The following is a 25,075-nucleotide window of genomic DNA, read 5'->3' on the forward strand; positions in this document are numbered from 1 at the left end:
GGACTCCCCTGGCCCAGGGCAGGCGGCCGCCTCTCCGCCCGGCTCCCGCGTCCCCCACGCCGCCGCCGCCCCTCCCGCCGCCGGCTCCCGCATCCCGCACCGCGCACCCCTCGTGACCGGCGGGGCGGGCACGGCCACGGGCAGGCACAGGCGGGCGGGCCCGTCCCCGCGCTGCCCGGGGCCGAACGCCGCTCCCCCACAGAGGGCAGCGGAAGCCGGGCGCTGCATCCCCGCTCGGTCCCGGCCGCCCGCCCCCGCCGGAGGAGCCGGGGGCGGGGCGGGGCCGGGCCGTCCGCGGCGCCTCCCCGCGGGAGCGGGCGGGGCTCCTCTCCTTTGCGCCATGATGAACAAATGACCTCGCGGGGAATGAAATTTAAGTTCCACCGGGGAGAGAGAGTTCTCTGCTTCGAGCCCGACCCCACCAAAGCCAAAGTGCTCTATGATGCCAAGGTGACCGGCCGCGCGCGCTCCTGCCTCCCCCTCCCGCGTCTCCCCGGGCGGGAGGGCGCGGGGCGGGGCCGGCGCGCGGCCCGCCCGCTCCCGTTACGGCTCCTCTCTCCCGTTGCCGCTCTCGCCGGGCGCTGCGCGCGCCCCCGGGCGGGAGGCGGCGCGGGAAGCGGCTGTGGGCCCGGCCGGCGAGGCGGCGGGGGGAGGAGGAGGTTCCGCCGGCAGCCGCACTTGTTGCGGGAAACGGGCACCGGTTCCGGGGAGGGGGGGAGCAGGCGGGGAGGCCGCGGGGCGGGGGCCGCCGCGGGACAGGGAGACGAGGCGAGGCGGTGCCGTCCCCGCCGTGCCTGTCCTCCCTCCCTTATTGCTCCCTGCGGGCGGCTCAGGCCGGTCCCCCGGTGGGACCCACGGGAGCCCCGGGGGTGCGGGGTGCGCGTAGCAGCTGTTTGCGAGCCTCTGGGCCTTCCCCGCCATGGGGCCCGCGCTCTCGGGGCCTGCCTGTCGCGGCAGGTAGACGGCGGAGCCGCCGGGCCGCTCTGGAAGTGTCGGACGCACGTCCCTCAACACCTGCAAAGTAATTCTGAAGTCTTATTGCCGCCCCTGCAGTTTGGTAGCGTAGCTGGGTTTATTTCCCCTCACGCTTTCCCACGCTTACTGCCCGCCCTTCTGCGTTTCAGAAAGGTTTAAGTGGTACCGCTGGTACACGGGAGCATGCAGAAACAGGATAGTATGCAGGGCCGTAGGTGATGCGCTCAGAGGTGACTGCCTCATTTAGGCCTTACCTAAGGCCTTAGTATTGCCTTAAGAGTAATGATAGAGCTTTATGTAAATACAGTGTTGTTTTAGGGTATCATTGGTGCACAAGATTATTTTTCAATCCTAAATCATCTGTGTCCGACTTGGAAACAGTATTGGGGTTTTTTGTTACAGAGAGGGATAAAAAAGGAAGTGTTGTAACTGTATTCTTGATGAAATTAGTGCTTTTTGCTGCAGGTTTACTAGTTGTGCTTGTGTGTGTTTCTCAAATATCTTTGATTACGAATGCCACCGTACTGTAATGTTTTGGGCTGCCCTTTTGTTTGTACACTTACTCATGTCCTAACAACTGGCAGCTGTAGCTGCTACCCCTATAAACCTGAGTACAAAAATGCATAATACCTTTTCTTTTTAATGTTGAGTATCCTAAACAGCGTAACTGTCTGTGAATTCATCAATAGTTTCTAAATTCTGGACTCCCAAAATAAAGCATCACTGTAGCCTAAGTACTGATATATGATCTATTGAAAGCCACTCAAGTGCAGGCACCACATCTTTTTCTTCTGAGGTGCAGGCCCTTTCAGACTAGCCACTGAACATTCCTGAAAATAGAAGAAAACAAAGGTTGAGATATTCCCAAAGCCTGTTAATGCTTTGTTTCTGAGAGTCTGTGATGTTCAACAGAGCAGTATTTCTGAGGTTTATGTATGGAGAACTGTGTTTCCTGCTTAGAGGGCTTGAGGAGACAGTACAGGGGAGAAAGTGTTAGCAACCCAAATCTGCATATTCATACTGTGCTACTGCACTATTGGATGTCTCCCTTGTCTGTCTTGAAAGCATGGGGCATTTGAGGATAGGACAAAGATGGTGAGCAGTCTGCAATGTTAGGAGTAGTCAACAAGAAAGCTAGGTTTTCTGATCATTTAATATAATCCTGATCTTCTGTTCCTGTCAGTATTAACTGGCAAAATAACAAGCCTGTTTAATTTTCTTTTCTTTCTTTGTGCATAAACTTTCTAAATAGCCAAAGGCTTACTTTCTCTCAAGTTTTTTAATATGTACTATTCAATATTTGTTTCAGATTGTTGATATTGTTGTTGGAAAAGATGACAAAGGCAGAAAAATTCCAGAATATCTGATCCATTTTAACGGTTGGAACAGAAGGTAAGAACCTACATGTGTGGTTTCAGTTCTTCCATTTTTTTCCATTTTTTTCTGCAAAGACAGGCTTTGCACAGAATATGAAAGGACCAATGTTTGTGGGAGTATTTTTGTGAATGCCTTTAATATACTTGCTCATGTTGACAATGGTCTGTATCCATAAATTTCAGTGAATCAGTTTGATAGACGTGAGTTTAAACCTTATGGGATATTTGCCTGTAGCATATATTTATGGCACCTAAGTTTCCATTGATAAATGTTTATGCTTTATTAAATTATGCTCTGGATTGTTTGATTATCAAGGCCAGTACGTGAGTGCCGTGTCTGTGATTGATAGTTTGTGTCAGTGCTAGAAGTGCTATTGCAGGTGAAATCAAAGCTTGAGGGATTTTAAATGGCAACATCACAGCCAAAGCCATGCAAACAGAGCAGAGTGCAAACCTTGTGATGCAGATGTTGCTTCTGAATGACATTGTGTGTCCTTTGTAGATTTAAAGTATATTAATTCATTGGTAATCATGAGTGGCATATATTCATGCTCATTTTTTATTTTCTTTTGACCTGTCCTTAGCTGGGATAGATGGGCAGCTGAAGATCATGTTCTTCGGGATACAGACGAAAACCGCAGATTACAGCGTAAATTGGCACGGAAGGCTGTGGCTCGCATGTAAGAAATCCTTTTGGCCTCAAAATAAATGAGATTCATTTTCAGACAGATAAATCCAGGTGTCTACAACTGAGCTTGGCATCTGGGCTCATGCTGTAGGTGGTAGATATGTACATAGTACAGCCAGTGCATTCTAGAGAGCTATTCTAAGCTAGAGATCTGTGAATTGTTATCAACACTCTGAAAGACAAACTCAGTAACTATGTTATTCTGAACTATTGCTGTGAAATGCCTGTGTATTGGATCTGCATCTTCCCAAAGAAATGTACTTGCAAAATACTTTAGGAGAGCCTGAAGTATTCTTGAGCCAAAGGCAATCATCTAATTAATATTGGTTGACCATGGCTTGAGGATCTGCTTGAGAACATGATATGAGGTAATGTACAGACATTAGGGTATCCACTCTCAAATGGTTCCAGCATTAATTAATGAAAATAACTCAAACATAGGTTTCCTGTGCATTTGCACATAATCGAATGAGCTAGGAGAAATGAATGAAATATTACTCAAATGTCAGTGAACCATTTTCTGTTCTGTAGGAGAAGAAAGGGAAGAAAGAAGAGACGTTGCAGGCTGCCTGGTGTTGACTCTGTGTTAAAAAGCCTTCCTGCTGAAGAGAATGATGAGAGTAGCGAAAACTGTGAGCTTGTTTTCATCCTTTGGTTAACTGATGGGATGCTTTGACCTGGAGGAGAAGTGCATGATGTCACTTGCCGTGAGAGTATCATGGTCCTATCTGAAATATACAGGGGCAGTCATATGCCTTAACTTTGTTAAGTTAGAATATCTGTTTTCTTGTATTCCAGAGGCTTCTCCTTGCATCTCTTCTACACAACTATTCTAATCAGTGATTTCAGAGCTTAATGCTGTTTTCTTTAATGTTAATAGGTGTGAGAAGCCCTCAGTTTTCTTCGTCTGATGTTAGGAAACACAACGTTTCTCTTCTAGTGTTAGTGTATTTTTGAGTGCAATAAGATTATTTCTTTTCCCCAGTCTACCTCACACAAAAGTCTGTTTCTTGTCAGCTGACTGGCTGATTTTACTTGCAAGCCAGATCTTTAATTTCCTTCATTTTCCTTTATGATGTGAAAGCTAGCAGGAACATTGGCTGGCACTTAACTGATGTTCTGGGAACTGTTGCTGCACAGATTCATGCCTTTTGATTGAATGATTAATATGTTAATTGCCTGTGCAGAACTAAAGTCCAATGAAAATGTTTGTGCTCAGAAGTGTAGGGAGCTTTTAAAAGTGAGTGTTTTTCAATTAAGAGGATGCAAGAATACTTCCTGTGAACTCATCTTACACGTTTAAAACATTTGTAGTGGGCTGTAAGTAATGCATGTTTAATTCAGTTAGAATTATTCATCCTCATTAAATATAACAAGCTGGTTGTGGTTTTTTAGTGGGTTGGGTTTTTTGTGTTTTGGTGGTTTTTGCTTTGAAAAAATGATTGGTCATAACCTCTGCAATGTAATAGTAAATATGTGAAATCTCTTTTATGCAGCTATAAGTAGTTCTTCTTCTGATGACAGTGATGAAGGAACAGATGAAGAAATAAAAAGTGAAGAAAGTGACATAGATGAGAGGACAGAAATGGTATTTTTGTGTGTTCCTTAAGTTAACAGAATTTAAACATCTGCACTAGAAACTCTGGAAAAAGTGAAGTAGATGAAATATAGGCCACATCTGGTAATTTAGCTGGAATTAAAAGCATAATTTTGTTATTTCTGGTGTTTATTGTAGTTGAGATTTTGAAAATTATGCAATGTCATTTTCTTGTAGAACTATATGATATAATGCTAAAAATACACATTTGTTTCTTTTCCTCTCATGCTACACAAAAGGCTTACGTAGAGAAAATGTAGGATACTAGATTTGCCACTTTTGTGGGTGCTGTAAAAATTTACTTGTCTATGCAGGTTGGACAAACCCTAATAGCAGCAGGATGTTTGTCTTGTACTTGTCTTTACTGTGAGACAGTCATGTCAACCCTGATCTTAAGTTAAAATGTAGAGAGGATTGTTTTCAAGAAAAAAAACTTTTTTTTTTTTTTCCTCCCTACTGTAAACGATCAATCTGAAAATGTGTAGCATTTAACCACTACAGTGTGGGTGATCTGAAGCAGCAACACCTAACAAATTTCTGGTGTGTTTTGTTGGTTGTTTTTTTTTTTTTTTTTTAAATACTTAAGAGAATGCTAAATTTAAAAAGAAAAGTTTAAAAAAATTAATTTGCAGATGCTTTCCAGAGCAGTAATGTTTAATAGTTTACATTGAGGCTATTATCCACTTGTATCTTTACTACTGAAGTTCTTTTTTCACAACCAGTATAATGTTTTCTTTCACTGATCTGTTGTAGAAAGAAGAACAAGACATTCATACAAAAAGGGACATGGAAGAAAGAGCAATAAGCATAGAAATTCCTGAAGTCTTGAAAAAGAAGCTTGAGGAAGACTGCTACTATATTAATAGAAGAAAAAGGGTATGAAATAAAAGCTGGAAAAGTTGGGACTTGAAGGTGCATGGGGGTGTGAGGAGGATGTCAAAAGCAGTTTTTGTTTATACAACCGTGGAGGTTTTTAACTTCACCTTTTTAGCTTCATGTTGAGCTCAGATTGGGCAAGGAAGAATACAAGGAGTGTAGGGAGTAGACTTCTCTATAGCTGTACCTGTGGCTTGTCATATTTAAGAGTGTAGTGTTGGTACCTGTTGTGCTTTAACATGTAGATTGCTTTTGAAAGCTGGAAATGCCACAGACTCATTAATCTGACCATGTTTCTTGTTTCTTCTGATGTTGATAAACAATGCAGTTTAAGGGTTGAAATTATACAGTCCTGAATTTGCTTTATGCTATAGACATTTACTAAATTAGTTGGTACATTACAAGCTCCTATTCTAACTTGGTATGCTTACTGTTTTTATAAGACATTAATTTGTTGTTTCTTTTTCAGCTAGTGAAGCTTCCTTGCCAGACAAATATAATAACCATCTTGGAGTCATATGTAAAACACTTTGCAATCAATGCTGCTTTTTCAGCCAACGAAAGGTCTCGGCACCATCAGATGACTCCACATGCTAATATGAATCTTCATTATGTGCCACCAGAGAAGAAGTAAGTCATCTTTACTAGTCCTATTGTCACAAGAAAAATGACCTTGCATTCTGTGTTCTGTTTTATGGCTGTTCACTTCTGTGAGCTTCTACCATGATATATATCTATTTACAGGGCTGAAAGTATTTTACAGATTACTATAGTAGGGTAACACCGATAATTTGTTAATGAGTGAGAGAGTCCCTATACTCTGAAAAGTTATTATGCAAAAGTATCGATACCCTGTTTTATCCTGTAAGTTCTTACAAATATCAAGATCCATTTGGAAGAATGCATTGCTGTTGTCAGTGTGAAGAATTTAATAGCTGATATAAGAATGCTCTGCTTAAATAAACTTGATCAGGTTCAAGTTTTAAAAGGATTAATGGAAACACGTATAAAGAATTTCAAGTGCAAGTTTTTTGTTTGTTTTAAATGGACACATGATCTTAAATCCTAGAGTCAGTATGTAGGGAAACTGATTCATTGAAATTGATGGTGTCTCTTTTCTCAGTTGAGCTGTGTGTTCTTTTACTATGTTACAAATGCGCTAACCATGCATGTTTACAGTGTGGTGGTTTTTGATTGTTTTAGGAATTTTTTTATGTTAAAGATTTTTGATATTAGATGAGACTGCTTCTATCTAAGTATAATGAGGGGAAAGCTTGGTTATTTTATCAAAGAGAAATCCTGACTTGTGTTAGTGTTCTATTTCAGTGGTGTGTAATTATGCTATTCCTTGCAATATTTTAGCCAATGTGTCTTATTTTATGTTGATGTCATTCATTTTTTGAGACTGACACTTACTGTCCTTTGTAGTATAATCTCCCAAACAAAAGGTTAGATGAAATACTAGAAATATGAGCAGAAGGTTTTACACATTACAATTTTTGCAGGTTTATGTTTAAGTAACTTCCTCAATAAAAACAGTGCTTTAGTAAAAAAAGAGAAAAGGTATAGTTTGTCATCATTAAGTAGGAGAGATTCAGCTGACATCTTCATTGTATTTCCCTTACTGCTCTAACATTGAAGGTTATTGACTTTCTTGGATTTATAGAATTTCTGCACATGATGGTCCCCTGGCTCAATTCATGTGCAGTAGTTTTAGTAGGTGGAATGAAATACTGGAGGTTTGGAATTTCTAACATGGGTCATTTTGGCAGAATCAAATTCTGTTACCGTACACATATGTGCACTTGAAACATGAGAGGGGAATACCTTCACAAAGGTGAGAGGTGTTGCAGGTGTGCTACACTCTGTGTTCTTGCTTCTACTTGTAATAGCTCATGTACTCCTCACCTAACGTTGTAAGTCTTTTACACAGACCTGGAACTGAAAGAGCTGGTAGCCTCCAAATGTAGTGCTCTGATTACCAGAGCAGACCATTGGACACTGCTCTCCAGTACAAACGTATCTGGTTTTGTTGGTTCACTGGATATCTCTTGAGCACAGCATTAACTGCATCTTAGTGGCTATAGGTCAAATTCTGCTTTTGCCTTTTAGACAGAGATTCAGTCTGTTGAGTACTTACTTGTTCTGGCCGATGCCTCTTTTTTCAGCATATTCAATTTGCAAAACCAAAATAATGTTTACCTGAAAAACATCTGACTAGCTTTATTTACTCTACAGTAGATGTTATTAATTTAGTGAATAGTAATACAACAGAACAGCTGTGTGATTTTGTTTGAGGTTATGAAGCAGACCTCTTAAAAATTTGTTTCTGAAGTTAACAAGAGCAATCGCCATCTCTTTAAGTGTGTTTTTAATTGCTTATCGTTACTTAGTGATTGAATCAGCATATTGTAGTTATGATGTTAATGGACTGTATTGAAGAGCAGTTTTGTACAACTATGTTGAAAAATTTTGCCATGCAGCTTTGAAATTCATAATTTTTTTCCCCTGTAGTGTCGAGTTATGTAAAGAGATGGTGGATGGGCTGAGAATAACCTTTGACTTCACACTTCCATTAATTTTGCTCTATCCTTATGAACAAGCTCAATTTAAGAAAGTGACTTCATCAAAATTCTTTCTTCCTATCAAAGAAAACTCAACAAATACTAACAGGTAGGTTAGATATAAGAAGTTTAATACTGCTTATCTCAAAAGGTAGGAGAATGTGGTATTCATTTTTTTTTTTACTTTAATTTGAAGATAAGTATACTTCTGGAAAATAGTATTTAATAGGCCTCATCACTTTAATAGTTATTAGGAGGAGACTGTCTTACCTGAATAAGTGTTCAATAGGATCTGTGAAACTGGAAGAATTTCTTTTGTGGGCTTTCGTGGGTAGAGCCCTGACCTCTCAATTGTGTAAAGCTGCCTTAATTTCCTAGGAATCAGGAGGAACTTTCCCCAAGCCCTCCTCTGCTGAATCCGCCCACGCCTCAGTCGACTGACAGCCAGCCCACCACAGGGGAGCCAGCCACGCCGAAAAGGCGAAAAGCTGAACCCGAGATCCTGCAGTCGCTGAGGCGTTCGACGCGCCACAGCTCCAACTGTGACAGGTTGTCAGAGAGCAGCGCGTCCCCGCAACCTAAGCGGCGGCACCTCGAGACCCCGGCCTCTATGCCAAAGCTCTTCTTGCACCTGGAAAAAAGTGGGTTTTTCTCTTTGTGTTGGTGGTCTAAACAGAGTATAAAGTTCTGTTCTTTTTTTTAATGCTGCGTGGACTGTGAACTGAATGATAGAAGTGGGAAGTCAGTACTTTTTGTATCAATTCTTTAACTCTGAGGCCTTGTTACCAGAGAGAAATGCAAAGCAATATTGTCAGTGAGCAATATACTTTGGTTTATTTTTCTACAGAATGCAATGAGCTGCTTTTCTGAGAGTCTATTTTAGGATAGCCTTTATTGAATTTCAGTGTTTAAGACTTCAAGCATTTTAGCAGCAGGCCTTAGATGCATTTAATGGCTTTAGTTCCAAGTAGTAGTTTGCAAGTAGTAAATTTTTTCTGGTTTGTTTTGTTTTTCCTTTTGTTTTGAAGAAACCCCTGTCCATAGCGGGTCGTCTTCACCTATAACTTTGACTCCTAGCAAAGAAGGGAGCACGGTGTTTACTGGCTTTGAAGGTAGAAGAAACAATGAATTGAATGAGGTAACAGATTTTCATGTTACTGTCCTAGATTCAATGATTAAAAGTTTTGTGGATCTCAGAGTAGGGCTATGTAAGAAAAGATTTGTTGGTATTACTTATTTCATCTTTGAATTTGAAGTTCTGTACAAACGAAATTATTTATGGTGTTATTAAGTTTTCATAACCAGTATTTTCAAATTTTATGTGTAGGTTTTGTCCTGGAAATTGATGCCAGAGAATTATCCACCAAGTGACCAACCACCACCCCCCTCGTATATCTATGGATCTCAACATTTGCTGAGGATGTTTGGTAAACTGATGTGAAATTCTCTGCTCAATCAAAGTTGCTTTATTTTTTTTTTTCCAGTGCTGATATCTGTGTGATTTTTCTGTTTGCTTTATTACATTTATTTTTGTTCTTGGAGGAATGTACATTTTAATCTATTTGGGACTTTTAGGCTATTCATAGATTTGGTTAGCTTTTATTGGCTCTGTAAGCCTTCATTTAAGAAAAGCAAAGTAGCATTACTTCCAGTACACTATCAAACATCATTAAACCCAGCAGCATTCACTTTCTCAGCATGTTTCTATTTAGTAAGGCTTTGAAAGGTTGAAAGTAGCTTGCAAGGAAAAGTGAGGTCTGTGGTGAGGAGTTTTTATATTCTTTTCTGTATAGAATACATATAGACTATATATATTCTGGATAAAAATAATTTGAAGCTGCATTTACAAGAAGAGGTATAAACATTATTTCTTTTATTCACAGTAAAACTACCAGAAATACTGGGGAAGATGTCCTTTCCTGAGAAAAACTTAAAGGCTTTAGTAAAACACTTCGAGATGTTTCTGAGGTAATGTGACACAATGTACCACAGCAGTGTTTCTATTGTTACAGAGATCTAAATGTCGTGGAATGGCAAAAGGGTTTAAAATAAGATACTCATTTTCCATAACTACAAGACTATGATAAAATTAGTATGCCATTTTAACAATAGCAATTTGAGTAAAAATGAATATAAGATGTTTTATTCTTCAATTCCAGTTGAAGGGAAACTGAAATTTCTACTTTGAATTTTGATAAACGTATTGATATAGAACTGAAGTGTGAAAGTTTATTGATATATATATAGAATGACAAGTCTGACTTGGTTAAGTAGCATGTTTTTTGAAGAAATGCAAAGTCTGCATTGCATTGGTATTTTTTTAGAGCATGATCTTGAGAGTTTTGATGCTGTATCAATGTTAGCAGGGGGAGAAGCTTGTGCTTTAAAATGTGTTTTTAATTATGGTAGTTTCTTAAATGTCTGTCTTAACTGAGCTTTGAACAGAAAGATTTCTCTGTGATGGAGTGCAGTGGTTTGTAGACACACACTAGCTCCACCACTGGAATCAGTAAGGTCGTACCTGCACCATGATCAGGTTGGTTTATTGGGTACTGTAATTAGTATTTCTGCATGACATTGAGGATGTGGTTAGATATCTAGTGTTGACACTGTGTTGTGCAATGTCAGTACACTGGGAAATAAAATTGCCAAGGAAAACTTTCAGATGTTGTAGATGGTAATGAAACAGATGGAATTTGTGACTTAAATTTGGTCAGTGACTTAAGTAGCCACTTAGGGAACGGTAATGTAGTATTACACCAGCATAAAAAAACCCTTACATTAGAGGTCAGGGAGAAGAAAGCTTTTAAATGCTTTAACTTTAATTGCCTATTGAAAATAGAAGATGTTTCCAATGTCAAAGTTTCTACCATACACAGTAGTTCTCTGGGAGCAGTTAGTCAAGTTTTACTGATTCCATTTTGCATCTCTTTTGTCAGATCCTTGTTGGCATTCAAAACACCTTTAAATTAAACAGGACAGAATTAGAGGTCATTGTTGGAAGACTGTTTTTGCTTGAAGTGAATATTTCTTAGCTTAACTCACTGTGGATCAGATCAGTTTTTATCAGACCTTTGCCTGTTCAGATTCTTCGGTATTGATCAGAGCAGATCTCTGTTCTTTAGTGTCTTTAATACTGTATTTTCATATCCGTTCTATGGATAAGCTTTGGTGGAGTAGAATAGACAAAAGGAGAAGCATGCCCCATACAATAAAGGTTGCTTATTGAGAAAGGGTTGCGTAAGGGAACTGAAATTTCTAGTGATAGTATCTATATGTGTTCTACTCTTCTATCTGAGCATCTCATTGAAATGTGTAGTCATCTATAAATAGAAATAAAAATAAATAATCTTTTCATGTCAGCATTTTTAGGGGAGATAGAACTGTGCTTTTGAAGCAAATCTCTCAGTAGTTCCCCCTTTCCATGCTTTGTGTTGTGGTAGAGAATTCTTCAAATACACAGCCTGCATTTCTTTTAGAACACACTTAACCAGCAGTGTGCCTTAGTCCTTGAGGCCAGGCTACAACTAAACCACAATGAGACCCACAAAGCAGGCATAATGTGGATATCACATATCTGCTACAATAAAATATTTGAAGGCTGTGGTTTTCTAAGCACATTATTTTTTGACAGTGTCAGGAAAGCTTCAAAGTTACAGTTACTGCTGTAGGAAGCATTTGATCTTAGGTAGCTTTGTAATAAATACTTGTCTTAGTCTACTTTCCTTGTCAGCTATGCTACTGGGCAACAGAAACCAGTTCAAATTACTAGATTTTTTTTTCTCAACATGTATTCACATGGTGCTGTGAAAAGTTTTTCATTTGGATATTTATTTCTTTGTGTTGCTTGTCATTGAAAGTGGACAAACAATTACATTTTCTAGACGCTTGCTCATGCTTGCTTTTTATCACAGAAATAGTTCTGCATTGTCTGTTTCTAGTCACAAGAAAACTTGAGTTTGAGGTGACATCTTGTACTGATGCCTGGAAAATAGAACAACAATATTAGAGTGAATATAAAAGCAAACCATTACTTGAAAGCTTTCAGGTACAAAATATGGTGAAAATCTCAAGTGGTATAGTAATTGTACAAATTTTATAGGGTTAGTCAATTAGTATACTTACCATATACTGTCCAATTAAAAGGTTAGTTGGTTAGGTAATAATCCCTGGGGTCCTGCCCCACTCAAAGCAGTCCAGAGGTTTCGTTTGCCCCACTTTTTTTTATGTCTGGTCCAGACTTTGGTTGAAAAACAGAATGCCTGTGTAGTTGGTGCTCTTCGTGAAATAAGACTAAACAATATTTAGGAATGTGTTTATAAGGTTAGCTTATCATTTCCAAATGGAAGGAAGAAAGATAGGAAAAATACTAGAAACTACAGCCATGCTTTAGCAATCTACAAAGCTGCAAATACATGAAAAATACAAAAAGCTAAAAATCTTAGGGATCAGTGCTAGTTCTTCAGTTTTCGCTTTCTTTTTCTTTTTGGGAATGAAAGGATTAATGGATGTTTATTATAAATATTTTATCTCAGTTCTGGCTTAACTTTTGAACATTAAGAACTTCCCTACAAGGTCTATATGTATTAGGTAAGAGCAGCCAGTTTACTTAGGACTGCTTAATTTATTTTTTTTTTTTAGTGAACTGCTCTTGAGTGAAAAGCTGAAGTACTCTCTTTTTCTTTATTTCTCTAATAGCAGACAAAGGACTGATGTACTGCTTGCATTAATAAAACTAGTCCTGATTCTTCTTTGATGTCTAGGTAGAGTAGTCCAAGCATGAGTAGTTTATGTATTCGTAAATAAAACTTTCATGCAATACACAACTGATTTAGTTCTTGCATAGATACTGATTAAATCTTGAATTATGATTTTGTGGCCAAAATTTACAGTTTACCATTTGTACTCCTAATCTCCAGTGGGGTGAGAAACTGAGTCTTATGTAATGTAATACTTTTTCTCGAAGCTTGTCTTGAGTTTAGGACATGATAGATGCATTAAATTAGCTTTGAGATGCTACATGGATAATATTTTCCAGTCATGACCTCAGACTGCTGCTAGACAAGATTTTTCTCAATTTCCCAGACACCATATATTTTTAAGGAATGTATGAAATGCATCTTTTTGATTTCCTTGTTAAGTGGAAGCTCTACCCTCTGTGCTTAGTCCAGCTTTCTACAAGTGTGCAAAATGAAAATTCTTCATGGAGAACATGAAAGTTGATTTCTCAGTAACAGAATTTGCAGAAGAAAATCAGTTTTTCAAATTAAGTACAAAACTCTGAATCTTAAATTATTTCTAAAATAATTCATAGTACTTGCAGTCTAAAAGAGACTCACCAGTTGGTTTCACTGAATTTCACTTAGTTTGCATTTATTCTTCAGGACCAAGCAGTGGAAGCTAATGCTTTAACTGGTGCTAATTGGAAATTGGACTAGTGAAAGACCCCTGATTTAATCCTCTTGCCTCTTAATAGCTTTAGAGAAAGAGGAAGTACTAGCTTTAAACTAAATCCATCATTTCACCGCTTTTGAAATAAAGTGCTGCATATGCTCTATTCCAGTTTCCTGGCATTGTAAGGTGCCTAACATGCCTCCAAAGGTTGAGTCATTGATGAGAGCTGACTGGCAGGAAGGTGCCTGTTTCTGTTTTGCTCTTTCCATTAATTTTCACACAGCCTTGGTTTGGAAGATTCTTTTGGAATCAGAGGCTTCTCCCAGGTCTGTTAACCAATAGGTGCTACTTAAAAGTTAGGAGGATACAGTATGTCTGTTTTTACAAGGGCAAGACCCATCTTCACTGAGGTAATTCCAGAGAATGTCATTTGCGTTTTAGGAAAAAAGGCAAAATGAAGTGGTACAGAAAGGCGCAGACAGATATTTTGACTTTGATGAAATGCATAAGAATGAATAAGTGATGAAATATTTCTAAAATATTGCTTCTAAAATTTCTAATAAGTTTTTTTTTCAGATGAGGCTGATGTATTATTTCAGATTATTGAGAGCTAACAATCAAATATTTTAGTTTTGTTAAAAACCCACAGGTATTTCAAACTCAGTGTTACCTTTAAGCTTAGATGTCTTTTTTTTTTTTTTTTTCTTCTCCCCCAATGCTCTAAAATCTGCTTGTATCTGTTGTGTCACTCTGCTTCATGGGTAGAAAAATATTTTGATACTGTTGTGCTTTTCTGAGAAGGAAGCCAAATCAAAATGTGACCAAATTAGAGGATTCTGATAATAAAATGTGTATATACAAAGATGACAAGTTGTTTCAAGTAACCTTAAGAAATAGATCTCTGGTGCTGACAGCACATTTTGAGTGTAGTAATTTTATTATATATAACTGCAGTGTTGAATTATCACCACTAGTCTGTGCTAATGTACAATTATGAGAGGCTATTTGTGTCTGTGGATGAAAATATTGAGCTTTGTACATGGTGAATGGATTAGAAGACATCTGTAGTTAGGCAGAGTTGCTTTGTAATAGTTCCTGCTCATTGTGAGTCATTGTGACTTCAGCTGCAAAAGGGCAAGTAATTAAAAATCAAGTTCTGAAAGATGGAAAAGAATGCAATTGTCCCAGTGTCTCTTACGTTGTATTATTAACTGATTAATATTGTTGAATTATACTGGGTTTTTTTCTCTTAATTTTTTGAAATAACCAGTTACTTGGTTATGACACACTGGAAAACTTAATAGAATTGGAACCTAAACATGAGAAAATCAAGTTTGGGTATAAATGGAGATGTGGATTTAGAGTGCACAAACATGTAAAGCAGCATTTTTTTTCTGGATTTTGAAACACTGAACTGAAGGAATTGTCTCTGCACAGTGCTGTATTTTAGGGCATTACTACCAGTTTTTTGGGCTTTCCTGTGTTAATTGAATGGGTAGAAAGGTAATTGCCATTTTGGGCCCTCTCAAGCTTTTGGCACCTTTAGGTTGAATGCTTCTTAGTGGGTACCTGGTACTGTGCACATTCTTTCAGTGGGCTTTGCTGGCTGCTTGGTCTCAGAATGTACTCATTGGTGCTTACTGTCCTTGACTCAAGTTTTGTTGTGTGGCCAAAAACTGTTCCTGAAACTCATCATGTGGATTGCTTCTCTTCCTTCTGCTTTCCAAATCATCAGGTGCCTGGGAATTTGAACTGAGCATATTCCTAGTCAGTAGCTGAGGTTTGGGTCACGTACCCAAATTGAGAGGTTGCCCCAAATACTTTAAATGTGTTATGGTAGCTTGGTGAGAAGGCAGCTCTAGGGACCTGTGTTGACCTGGCCACATGCAGGTCTTCACCCTAAAGACAAACCAAGGACTCTGGTATTGAGCTCTTGTAGGACTGTTTTCCCAAAAGGTCTTTGGGAAAATTTCATTCTTACTCAGTCTGACTCTTGGAAATGTTATAACAGTAGCTTGGCATCTTCAGGGTTCTCCACGCTTTCTCTTAAAAGGCCAAGGAATATGATCTCACTTTCTGTATATCAGTGGGTGACAAGAGTCCAGTCAAGGAAACAGGCCTGTTTAGCATGATTCCTGAGACATTGGGTATTAGAATAAACATCTGAAACTTCAATTTGCTTCTTCTATTGACTGCAGGGGGTTTATGGTTTGTCTTCTTTTGCCCTGAACAGCTTTCCAGGTGGAGACAGGCCTAAAATTTGGAAGAGGTGAGGGTCACATGGTGGCATATGTTATTTTTGTGAACCCAGTGCCTTTTAGTTTTCAAATACTGCATTTGAGTAGTAGTGTCAGAGATGAGGTAACTTCTTAGTCTGCAAATGACATTTCTTTTGATGAAGTGAGTCATGGATTTAGGACCCCATAATGGTCTTCTAGCAAATTTAGATGGATCAGTACAGTAGCCTTTCAAACTCATCTAGATCAGGTCACTGATCTCATCAGAGCATCTGCTTACCTTTTAAAACTCCATAGTAGAAGTGTGTAAAGTCACCTTCCTGGAAATTTTTCCCTTGGACTCTGTCTTATAATACCTTAATGGCTGAGGACGTCTTTGTAAAACCTAAGGTTTTCTTTTCTTTGTCGTTTTCACCTTTCTGGGCTGTCCCTAAGTTTATTCATGTGATGATAGCTGATGTTTTAAAGAGGTTTTTTTCTTCATTCAGAGACTTCTGGTAATAAGTTGTGTCGGTGGTGTCAAGACAAGGCTCACCAGAGGATGCTCTTAAAACTCATACTAATTCAGTGACTCTTTGAGATACATTCATGACATGTGTCAAATGGCCTTCTAATGTGGATAGTGATAATTCAGTTATTTTTTTTTTGGTAGATCTGCCTGTATAAATCAGTCAGATGGTAGTGTATTTGTGAAGCTATTACTTGCTGAAAAACACCCACACCTGAAGACCAGAACATAGCTTGAAGAATTCCTAAGTTACCTAAGTTGTTATTTTTCTCTTGTCTCCATCCCCTATAGACCTGTCTGAAGTGTTGCCCTTCTAGGAACCTGTGATAGGGAGGAAAATAGCTTCATTGTACCGTGTTACCTCTGTGCTCTAAGCATGAGTTTGTGTTTGAGTACGTTCATGATGAAAAATGCATGCGATCTCAAATCAGTGTGACTGTGCATCCCAGAATTTGGTTGCTCATCAGCAGTCTCACTGTGTAGATGTATGCATATCAGCTCCATAAAAAGTACAAAAATGAAAAAAGGCAGTAATGCAACAGGTGACTGAATTGATCAGATTTGTAAGTAAAAAATAATGAAACAATTTCTGAACAGTTTGATAGCAATGTGCTATCACACATAGCAATGTGCTTTCTGATCTGCTAATTACAGCTCCCTCTGTCTTTAAATCTCGGCTCACGACTTGCAGGTAACAGTGTAATTGATCTTGGTGCTGGTTTAGCTTGTCCGAGAGCAAAGCAATAGTGAAATATCCAGTAGGCAAAAGTCTTAGGAGACTCCTAATATTTCTGTGCCAGCCTTCTGCAATGTGATGTCTTTTGAATAGAAGACAGCTTCGGAAGGGCCCCTGCTCTTTGTGTACAGCTAGAGAAGGGGCTGGGACCGAAGCTGACTTCGTTCCTTTGTTGAGACGTGGGCGCGGTTGCCGGTCCTGAAGAGCGACTCTCGCCTGTGAGCCCGGGAGCGCGGGACTGCGGGGGCGCGGCTGGAAGGGCATTAAGGAAGTGGCGAGGAGACGGGCTCTCGTGTGCATGGCCGAAGAGTGTTCACTCACGAACGTGAGCAGGAATAGCCGAGGGGTTCAGGGACGGGGACGAAGAGGGGCCCGTGGGCACAGGGTTATAAATGAGACAAATGGTGCGGATCTGAGGGTCAAGGGCCAATAGGGATAGGGAGAAGTCCTGCAGAGGGGTAAATAGGAACCAGGGGGAACCAGCAGGGTAACGGGGATGGGGTGCTGCGGCAACACAGAGCCAGTGGGGTTCAAGGGAAGGAATAACATTCTAGGAGGGGTGTATCTATGGTGAACGGGGGCTGAACAGGGTGACATAAACTTAACAAACCAATAGAACAATGAAACCTAAGGGATATTAATATGTGGCTGCAAAGGCCCGTGGGAGGAAGGTTTTCCTTACCCTTAATCTCTAGGGGTGTTTCTGCGCGGTTGCATCGGTCCCTCCAGGGTTGAGGCATAATTGTCCTGGTGGTGGGCCCCTGGGCCTCTACATTCTTTCAGTTGTTTTCTCCTACTTCTCTGCATAAAATAATTTGTGTTTGCTAGCTCTGGTGTATTTTACTTTTCATAACTTACATGAAGAACAGGGAGATGTATATTTGAATATGTGTGCATTCTGCCTGGTTTTTTTGAGCTGTGGCTGTGGCATCTCAGCTAAAATTTCTCATCTATACCAGTTGTCACTGTAGCATGTGCCAAACTGGCATATATGACTGATGATTTAAGCAAAAGTCAGGAAATTTGGAAGAGAAAGTGAGCCTGTTTCCTATTACCTGCCGTTAAAATTCTTGGGTCAGCTACCCAAATGCATTGGAAGGTTATTTTAAAACCTGCTCCCTTGTATGATCTAGCTCTTAGTACAGTGTTTTGTTGAACATATTCCAAAGACGCTAAGATTTTCTTCAGCCTCTGTAATTTTTTAATGTCTTGGAGTCATTAGTGTATGTTAATGAAGAATTACTAATTAAATACCACTTGTGACTCATCCTAGCCATATACAATCTAAGTACATTCAAAGTTAGGGTTGAGTCTGTTAAGTTTTAGACTTTTCCCTACTTGCTTCATACCAACCCTTCATCCTAGAGAGGGATTTGTAGCTAACTAAAGTCAGAGGTCATAGCAGTTGATGACTTGGATATTTTATTAGCTTCTAAATTGATATAATTTCAGTATTCTTTTTTAGTGGTTGGAAACATTTTACATCAGAAACCGTTTAGGCCCCTCTGTATGCTGTTAATTACAGAGCTGCTGTGAAATAAGGATGGAAGAAGTTGACAATGTGCCTTCTAAATTAGCGGTGACAGCATGAAGGATTGATTTCTTCTAGGAGTCCTTATTTCTCGCTGCTTTTTCTAGAATTACTAGGATGTAACTAGTTATTCCTCCAGCACTTGTTTGATGCCCGTGTTCAAGTGCAAGGATTGGGGGCTGTGTGGGGAAAATCAACCCTTTTTCATTTATCTGCAATTTTATATTGTCACCATTTTCTATGAGCTCTGAGGAATTAATATATTTCTTATTTAATTAAAGTGCTTTATTTAGAGGCTTTTGCCAGTGTTCTTTGGTGCTTTGGCTCTCTTTAGATCAAAGGACATGCTTAGTTCAGGCAGTACAGCGGTGAGTGAAATTGGAGAAGGCCTGTAGTTTTTATGGCATTCACCTGAACTTTTTTTTTTCATTTGGACTTTCTATGTCCAAAGTATTGGCTATGCAGAACTGATATTTTCAGCTTCCAATACTGAAGTCATCACCCCAGCCACTGTTTCTTGAGAAAACACAGATCCTGTAAATGACATTTTTTCTGTTGTTTCTTTTGTTTCCCACTCTTAACACATGTATCTAGCATTCTGCCATGTTCATTGATGCTGACTTTAATATCCAGGTATTTTTGAAGGCCTGTGTTTTTTTCTGAAGTACAGCTTGATTGTAATCTTGAGTTTAATAACCAATTTTGCCTTTTTGCCTCCATTTATATAACCAATGTCTTTGGAATCAAAGGAAGGAGCAGAGAGCTTATAGTAATTTTAGTTGTTTGTTAGTGGTGTTTGTAGCAGCACTGTTTATTTTCATTTTGAAATGAAAACCAAGGAAACAGTTGTGTGTTAGCAGAGCAGGAAAACATCATAAAATATTGGGTGCTTGGTGGTTTGAATCTTGCACAAATACAAAATTAAGGAACTGAGTTTGCTGAGGTTGTGTTTTGTCATTGAAATCCATATTTAAAACAGGTACTCCTGAAAGATGGAGACCTTAAATGCAGAGGCACATAAACCATATAAAAAAATTATAGCTTTACTTCCCTTAAAAGATATAGTTTGACTTAATGGCTCCTGGCTATTTGTATAAGATACTGACACAGTGATAACTGAATATACTGGTTTGGACATAGATGAAAACAGTGTGCTGAGCAGGTAACTTACAGAAGCTGCAAAAAGATCTCAACTTTTTTTTTTCCTTCTGTGCTATTTCTTTGAATTCTTTTTTTCTGAGTGTAGCTTTAACTTTTGGATTTTTAAATTTTGTTTTGTTATTGAGCTTGGGGAATATTTTTAATGCTTGTTGGAGTTCAGAATGATAGGGGAAGGCTATGTTGTGCTTGTAAAAAATAGGGCAAATCCTTTGTATGCCAAATTTCAAAGAGTAATAATTCTTAATTCGCAGGCTGTACTTTTGCAGAGCTTAAATAACTAATTTGAGAAATAGCTTTTCTCTTAAATGTTTCATAATCTGGTGTTTTTTTGGTTTTTTTTTTTGTGTGTGTGTGTGTGTGTGTGTGTCCTTTCTTCTCAGGTTTTTAGCAGAATACCATGATGATTTCTTCCCAGAATCTGCTTATGTAGCTGCATGTGAAGCCTACTACAGTACTAAAAATCCTCGGGCAATCTACTGAAGCTGTTAATAAGGATTAAATCCTACTATACATAGCCCATGACAATGCTATTCTGCTACATGGCTACAAGATGAAAAAGGAATTAAAACAACTTCTGGAGTTGAAGACATTGGAAAATATCTTTGTGATGGTTGGATTACTTAGGAATGGAGAACTACTTTTCAGAGATGTCTATAGACTGTGGTGTGAGTCACTTAGAGGACTGGATATAAATCTGACTCCAGATGAATGAAGAAGCCTTGTTCTGACTTTACTGCACAGGACTACACAGAGTAATAAAAAGCAAAGGAGGCAAAAGCAGATGCATTGGCAACAGGACATTTTCATGAAGATAAATCACCATGCTATTGTTCCATTGTAATTCAGCCTCTCCTGCGTGAGAAATAAGACTTGACTAAACAGTTACATGAAGAGAATTTGTGACTGGTATCTTATGGATTGTTTTCCTCACAAATTACATTTCATTTGTGGAACTGTCATGATAGAAAGGATTGCTTAATATAAAGGTGGCTTTGCTATTTGGCTAGTGTGACATCTGCCTCAAAAATAGCTTTGTTGCTTGAATGAAAGATGTGTTGCTGACTTTGCATTTTGCAAAGGTGTATATAGACCTTTCATGGTAAAGCTGACAAGGTTCCAAGCAGACCGTACACTGCCGGGGATTCGGGATTTACCTGGCAATAAATGATTTCCAGAGCCATTATGAAAGAACTGATTTTCTACAAGTAAATGGGAAAGTCAGTGAAGTCATTGCAGTTTAATTGGCAAACACTTCTTTTCTTAATAAAGTTCACAGTGGCTGCTGTGTGGATGTGTGATTTTGACTATCTAAAACATCTTGTTTGTGCTTAAATTAGTATTTTTAAGGGTGCTGAGTGTGCGTATAATAAGAGGTGGGATCATTGACAACATATGGAGAGGAGCCCTTTCTGTATCATTGGGTTTTCTTCTGCAGATTTGAAGGATGTCTCTTTAGACTGTTTTAGACACTTGGCTCTGGAAATAGAAGTTCAGTGAGAACCGAGTTCCTACAAATGTGACAACACATTCAGTAGAAATTAATTGAAACATAATTCTTGTCATTGAAAGCACATGGAGGACTTAGAACACTGGCCTTCAAAATACTTGCCTGTATCAAGATAGACACAGATTTTAAAAGCACTGAGAGAAAACAGGACTGTGGTTTACAGACTGCATTAATCACTCTAATCCTTTTTCATTCAGAAAACTTCCACTTGTAATGCAGAACTCAAGTTTGCTCACAGATTTGCAGAAACTAGTAATTTGGAGGCATCATCTTTCAAACATAAATGGCAAGCTTAGGTTAAGAGGCCGAAAGAAGTATAAAATCTGCTGTTGATGTTCATTGTCACTTTTTCAGAGTTCTATGGTGTGGTCAAGCTTTTGAACTCAACAGATAAGGATTACCCAGGTTTTAGTAATTTAGGTTCTCCTTTTTAGAAAAACTCTTGAATTCAGTTGTTAAACCAGTGTTTGGCATGGATGCATGCAGATTTGGTGATTGCTAATTCTAAAAATTGCCATTCAGTAGCACTACTCTTTTTAAAACATGTTTCTCTTGTACCAAGAAAACCCCATATTTGTAAGCTTTCATCATTCTCAAATGACAGAAGTCTTGAATCTCTAGCAGAATCCATGTACATCAAAATTTTGCCAACGTCTTTCATTCTAGGTTTAAATGCTGTTTCTCTAGAAGACAATTCAACAAATTAAGAACATACTGTTTAACGTGAGATTTGTCTAAGGATGCTGCCTGAAACATCAACGTTGATCCTTCCTATTGTAAGAATGCTCATGTATAATAGGGCAAAGCTGGTTTTGTTCCATTTTTTGCATCTGTTATTATAAGACAAGTTATGAACGGAGTTTAAACCCTATTGTGTGACTGTTGAAATGAAAATTTTTTTCATCAAGGGGTCAAGAGTACTGTTGGTGTTGCCTTGTGGAGATGCTCCAAAGATGTGAGGGGGATAAAATTCTGGTAGTCCAGTAATAGTGTAGTGTTTATGTGGACAGAATTTTTCATAAAATTCTCTTGAGGCTGCTGTTGGATATAATATTGAAAACTATCTTACTCTCGTAAAAACCAAAAACTTTTCTCCAAAGTTGCACCTCTTTGCATTTCTTGACACTATCCTAATTGATATAACTTTTGTATTTGAATATATATTTGAATTTCAAAAGTTTAGGTTTATGTATTCAATTACAGTAATGTGCAACTTTGACATCCCCCTTTACTGTCACTCTTCATTTATGGCATTCAAAATTTTATACCTGGTTTTGAAAAAAAATATTCAAGCTGCAGCAGTGGACTTGCAAAGACTTGAAACAGAGTGCTCAAAGGAGGCAGTTTCTACTAGTCTTCAAATATATAGAGACTTACCAGAGTGGGCCCCAAAATTCACTTGGAATGTAGAGTTCAAGGGTTCTTGTGGCTACGGAAGCTTGATAGTGTGGCCATGCAGCCAGTGTGAATCTGAAGGAACTTTTTGAATGTACTTGACTGATCAGATACTTGATGGGATCCACATCCATCTGACCTGATGAAAGTTGCAGTTAACTGTTTGTCATTATTTAGTTGCTCTTTGAGGAGTTACTCTAACCATGTTTTCTAACCTGACTGAGTCAAAATGGCATGGATTAGCTAGAGGAAGAAGAAACCCTGACTGAAGCAGGCTATGGGAGCCTTCAGAGGAGCAACTCTGCCAGCAGACTTCAGAGACAGTCCCCTGCAGTAGAGGAGCTGAGCTGAGGAGGCAGGTTAATGGGCAGTGATAGTTTATACCAACATACCTGTTTGTACGAGTCACATGTGCTTCCAAGGGAAGGCAGTTTTGTTTGTGTATTTCAGGGAATTATCCCAGTGTAATTACAGTGCATAATTACACTGGTAAGTCTCTGTGCTGAAGGTGAGTCCTGCACTTCCCTTCAAGAGTGGGGTGCTCCTACAGTGGGTGTGATGTCGGGTTTTGGATATGACTGGTCTTGGGAAAAGGCAGAGGAGAACAATTGCAGCCTGTGTGTAGAAGCAGGTGATGCACCTGATGGGTGGGAAGAGAGCGGCCACTTGTGTGCCCAAGGCTCTTGGGCTGCACTCACAGGACTCATTTCAGTACCTGCTCTGACTTTGGCACAGGAAGGTGCCTGAGGAGCTTTACATGGTGCCACAGGACTATGAAACTGACCTTATGTCAAATGCTTTGCATAGACAATAAAGTTTACCAGAGAAGAATAAACAGATTATATCTTCAATATTCTTCTGTTCCTGATTTTAAGCTTGGTCCTGTACCAATCATGCTTCAGGAAAAAAAGAAAAACATACATTTCTTTCAAGTGCACTGTCTAGAACTGCCATGTTGCCTTTGATTTTGCTATTGTGTTTTTCAAGCTCCTTTTTCAAAGCTCAGGCTTTCATGGAGGGTCCTTTTCTCACTGAGATGACGAATGCAAATGTGACCAAGTGCTAATTAAGAATATGTTCCATGTCCCATTCAGAAAGCAAGCTTATGTACATGTTAGGGTTTCCCTTGACACTTGGTGTGGGCTAACAGCAAATGTGTCGTCAGCTGTTACGTCAGGAATGTTTGATGGGAACTTGTCAAACACTAGTGTAGGATAACCTTGCTCTGGATTATTCTGAGAGAAGTGTCTGCAGTCAAGGAAGAAATAAAAAGCTCATAGGAAATAAGCTGTTACTGTTTTTCATGTTCATATCATCAAAAGTGTTATCAACACATTTGGGAAGAATGCCAGGGAGATTGTTAGTGGAGTTAAAATGTATATGTGTACATTAAATCCTTCATTTTGTGAAAATTATACATTTTTTCCACTGCCATCTTTAGCATATCATCCAAGAATATGTATACTGGGGTGGAAATAAGCTGCTCAAGGCAGGGGGAAGGAAGGAATATTTATTACCTTTTGCCAAGTCTCAAGTCAAGCTTTTATTGTGGTAGTTGGCTGTAGGAAAACACAATGCTGACAGCTTTTGGACAGAGAACTTTGGGCTGGTGCATGTCTGATCTCTTTTAACTTCTTAACCAATAACAGAGGCAGAAAGCAAGATTGCACTTCAGAGCACACCAAAGCTAGTCTAAATTCAAGTATAAAATGCCAAATAGCCACAGCACAAGCAAGCTTTGCCTAAATGTGTTATGTTTTCGTCCTGTCTACTGTAGAATCTTTGTGATGGCGCCTAATCACATTAACAGGTCAAGATACCTGTTTCATTTTATACGTTAAAACAGCTCAGTGTCTTGAGATTCCCAGGATCAACAGTTCTAGATGGTGTGTTACATATGTTGTGCATTTGACCGCAATCGGTACAACCTTGATGTGTTTACATAGTCAACTTTTTCACTTGCTTATGAAACGGGTTTGGAGGGACTTTCTGCTTTTTGTGTAGGTGCATGCTTTTTCTGTATAAGATTAGTGAATACAAGTACTACTACACTGCTAGAGTCAGAGGTAGAAACACTACAGGATTTCTGTCTCATTTTTTGGTGTTTTTTACTTCAATGACAATACCCCTTCCCCCCAACTCCTAAACCAAAGTTTGGAATATATATGGCTTGGGGAAAATGTTATCAGCAATGACTGAGTGGCAGATGTAGATGCTTACTAAGATCTAACTCAGTGCATTCTCCCTATTGCATGTATTACGTATTTTCCACATCTAACTCACATAGCAGATGACTTTTTTGCATTAAGGGTAAAGATTATAGCAAGCTGAATAAAATCAGTGAAGTATAAACTTGTGCTCGAAGATGAAAAGAAATCTGTCTTAAAAAAAGAAATGAGGGGGAAAATGAAGTGCACATTGTTCCTGCTGTCTGTCAGTTGGGAGTGGTTGCTTAGATCATGTGAGCTGGGCAACAGCATGAACAGAATGAACAATGCTCAGATGCAAATTGATAAATCCCACCACTAAT

The 25,075-nt window shown here is 39.1% G+C and overlaps 1 protein-coding gene across 2 annotated transcripts; it reads left to right on the forward strand.

Annotated features, from left to right (window-relative positions):
• The first annotated feature begins 291 nt into the window (after positions 1-291).
• Positions 292-23,832, forward strand: MSL3 (MSL complex subunit 3). 2 transcript variants are annotated; one of them, XM_040055717.2, is made up of 13 exons: positions 292-450; positions 2,285-2,367; positions 2,936-3,031; positions 3,571-3,671; positions 4,536-4,627; positions 5,390-5,512; positions 5,982-6,142; positions 8,027-8,185; positions 8,455-8,717; positions 9,105-9,214; positions 9,404-9,503; positions 9,960-10,044; positions 20,024-23,832. In XM_040055717.2, exons 1-13 carry the CDS (start codon positions 352-354, stop codon positions 20,121-20,123), a joined length of 1,572 nt encoding a protein of 523 aa, XP_039911651.1. In that variant the 5' UTR covers positions 292-351; the 3' UTR covers positions 20,124-23,832. The 2 variants fall into 2 exon arrangements, with proteins under 2 accessions (XP_039911651.1, XP_039911652.1); XM_040055718.2 differs by lacking the exon at positions 292-450 and adding an exon at positions 876-1,021.
• Positions 23,833-25,075: the final 1,243 nt, after the last annotated feature.

The sequence above is a fragment of the Hirundo rustica genome, chromosome 2 (genome assembly GCF_015227805.2).
Source record: "Hirundo rustica isolate bHirRus1 chromosome 2, bHirRus1.pri.v3, whole genome shotgun sequence".
Lineage (NCBI taxonomy): Eukaryota > Metazoa > Chordata > Aves > Passeriformes > Hirundinidae > Hirundo > Hirundo rustica.

Bases quoted from the DNA above. Each gene is read 5' to 3' on its own strand.
- MSL3 (XM_040055717.2), top strand. From the start codon at position 352: ATGACCTCGCGGGGAATGAAATTTAAGTTCCACCGGGGAGAGAGAGTT. The intron at 2,368-2,935 runs GTAAGAACCTAC...ACCTGTCCTTAG, and splicing joins TTTAACGGTTGGAACAGAAG to CTGGGATAGATGGGCAGCTG. The intron at 10,045-20,023 runs GTAATGTGACAC...CTTTCTTCTCAG, and splicing joins CACTTCGAGATGTTTCTGAG to GTTTTTAGCAGAATACCATG.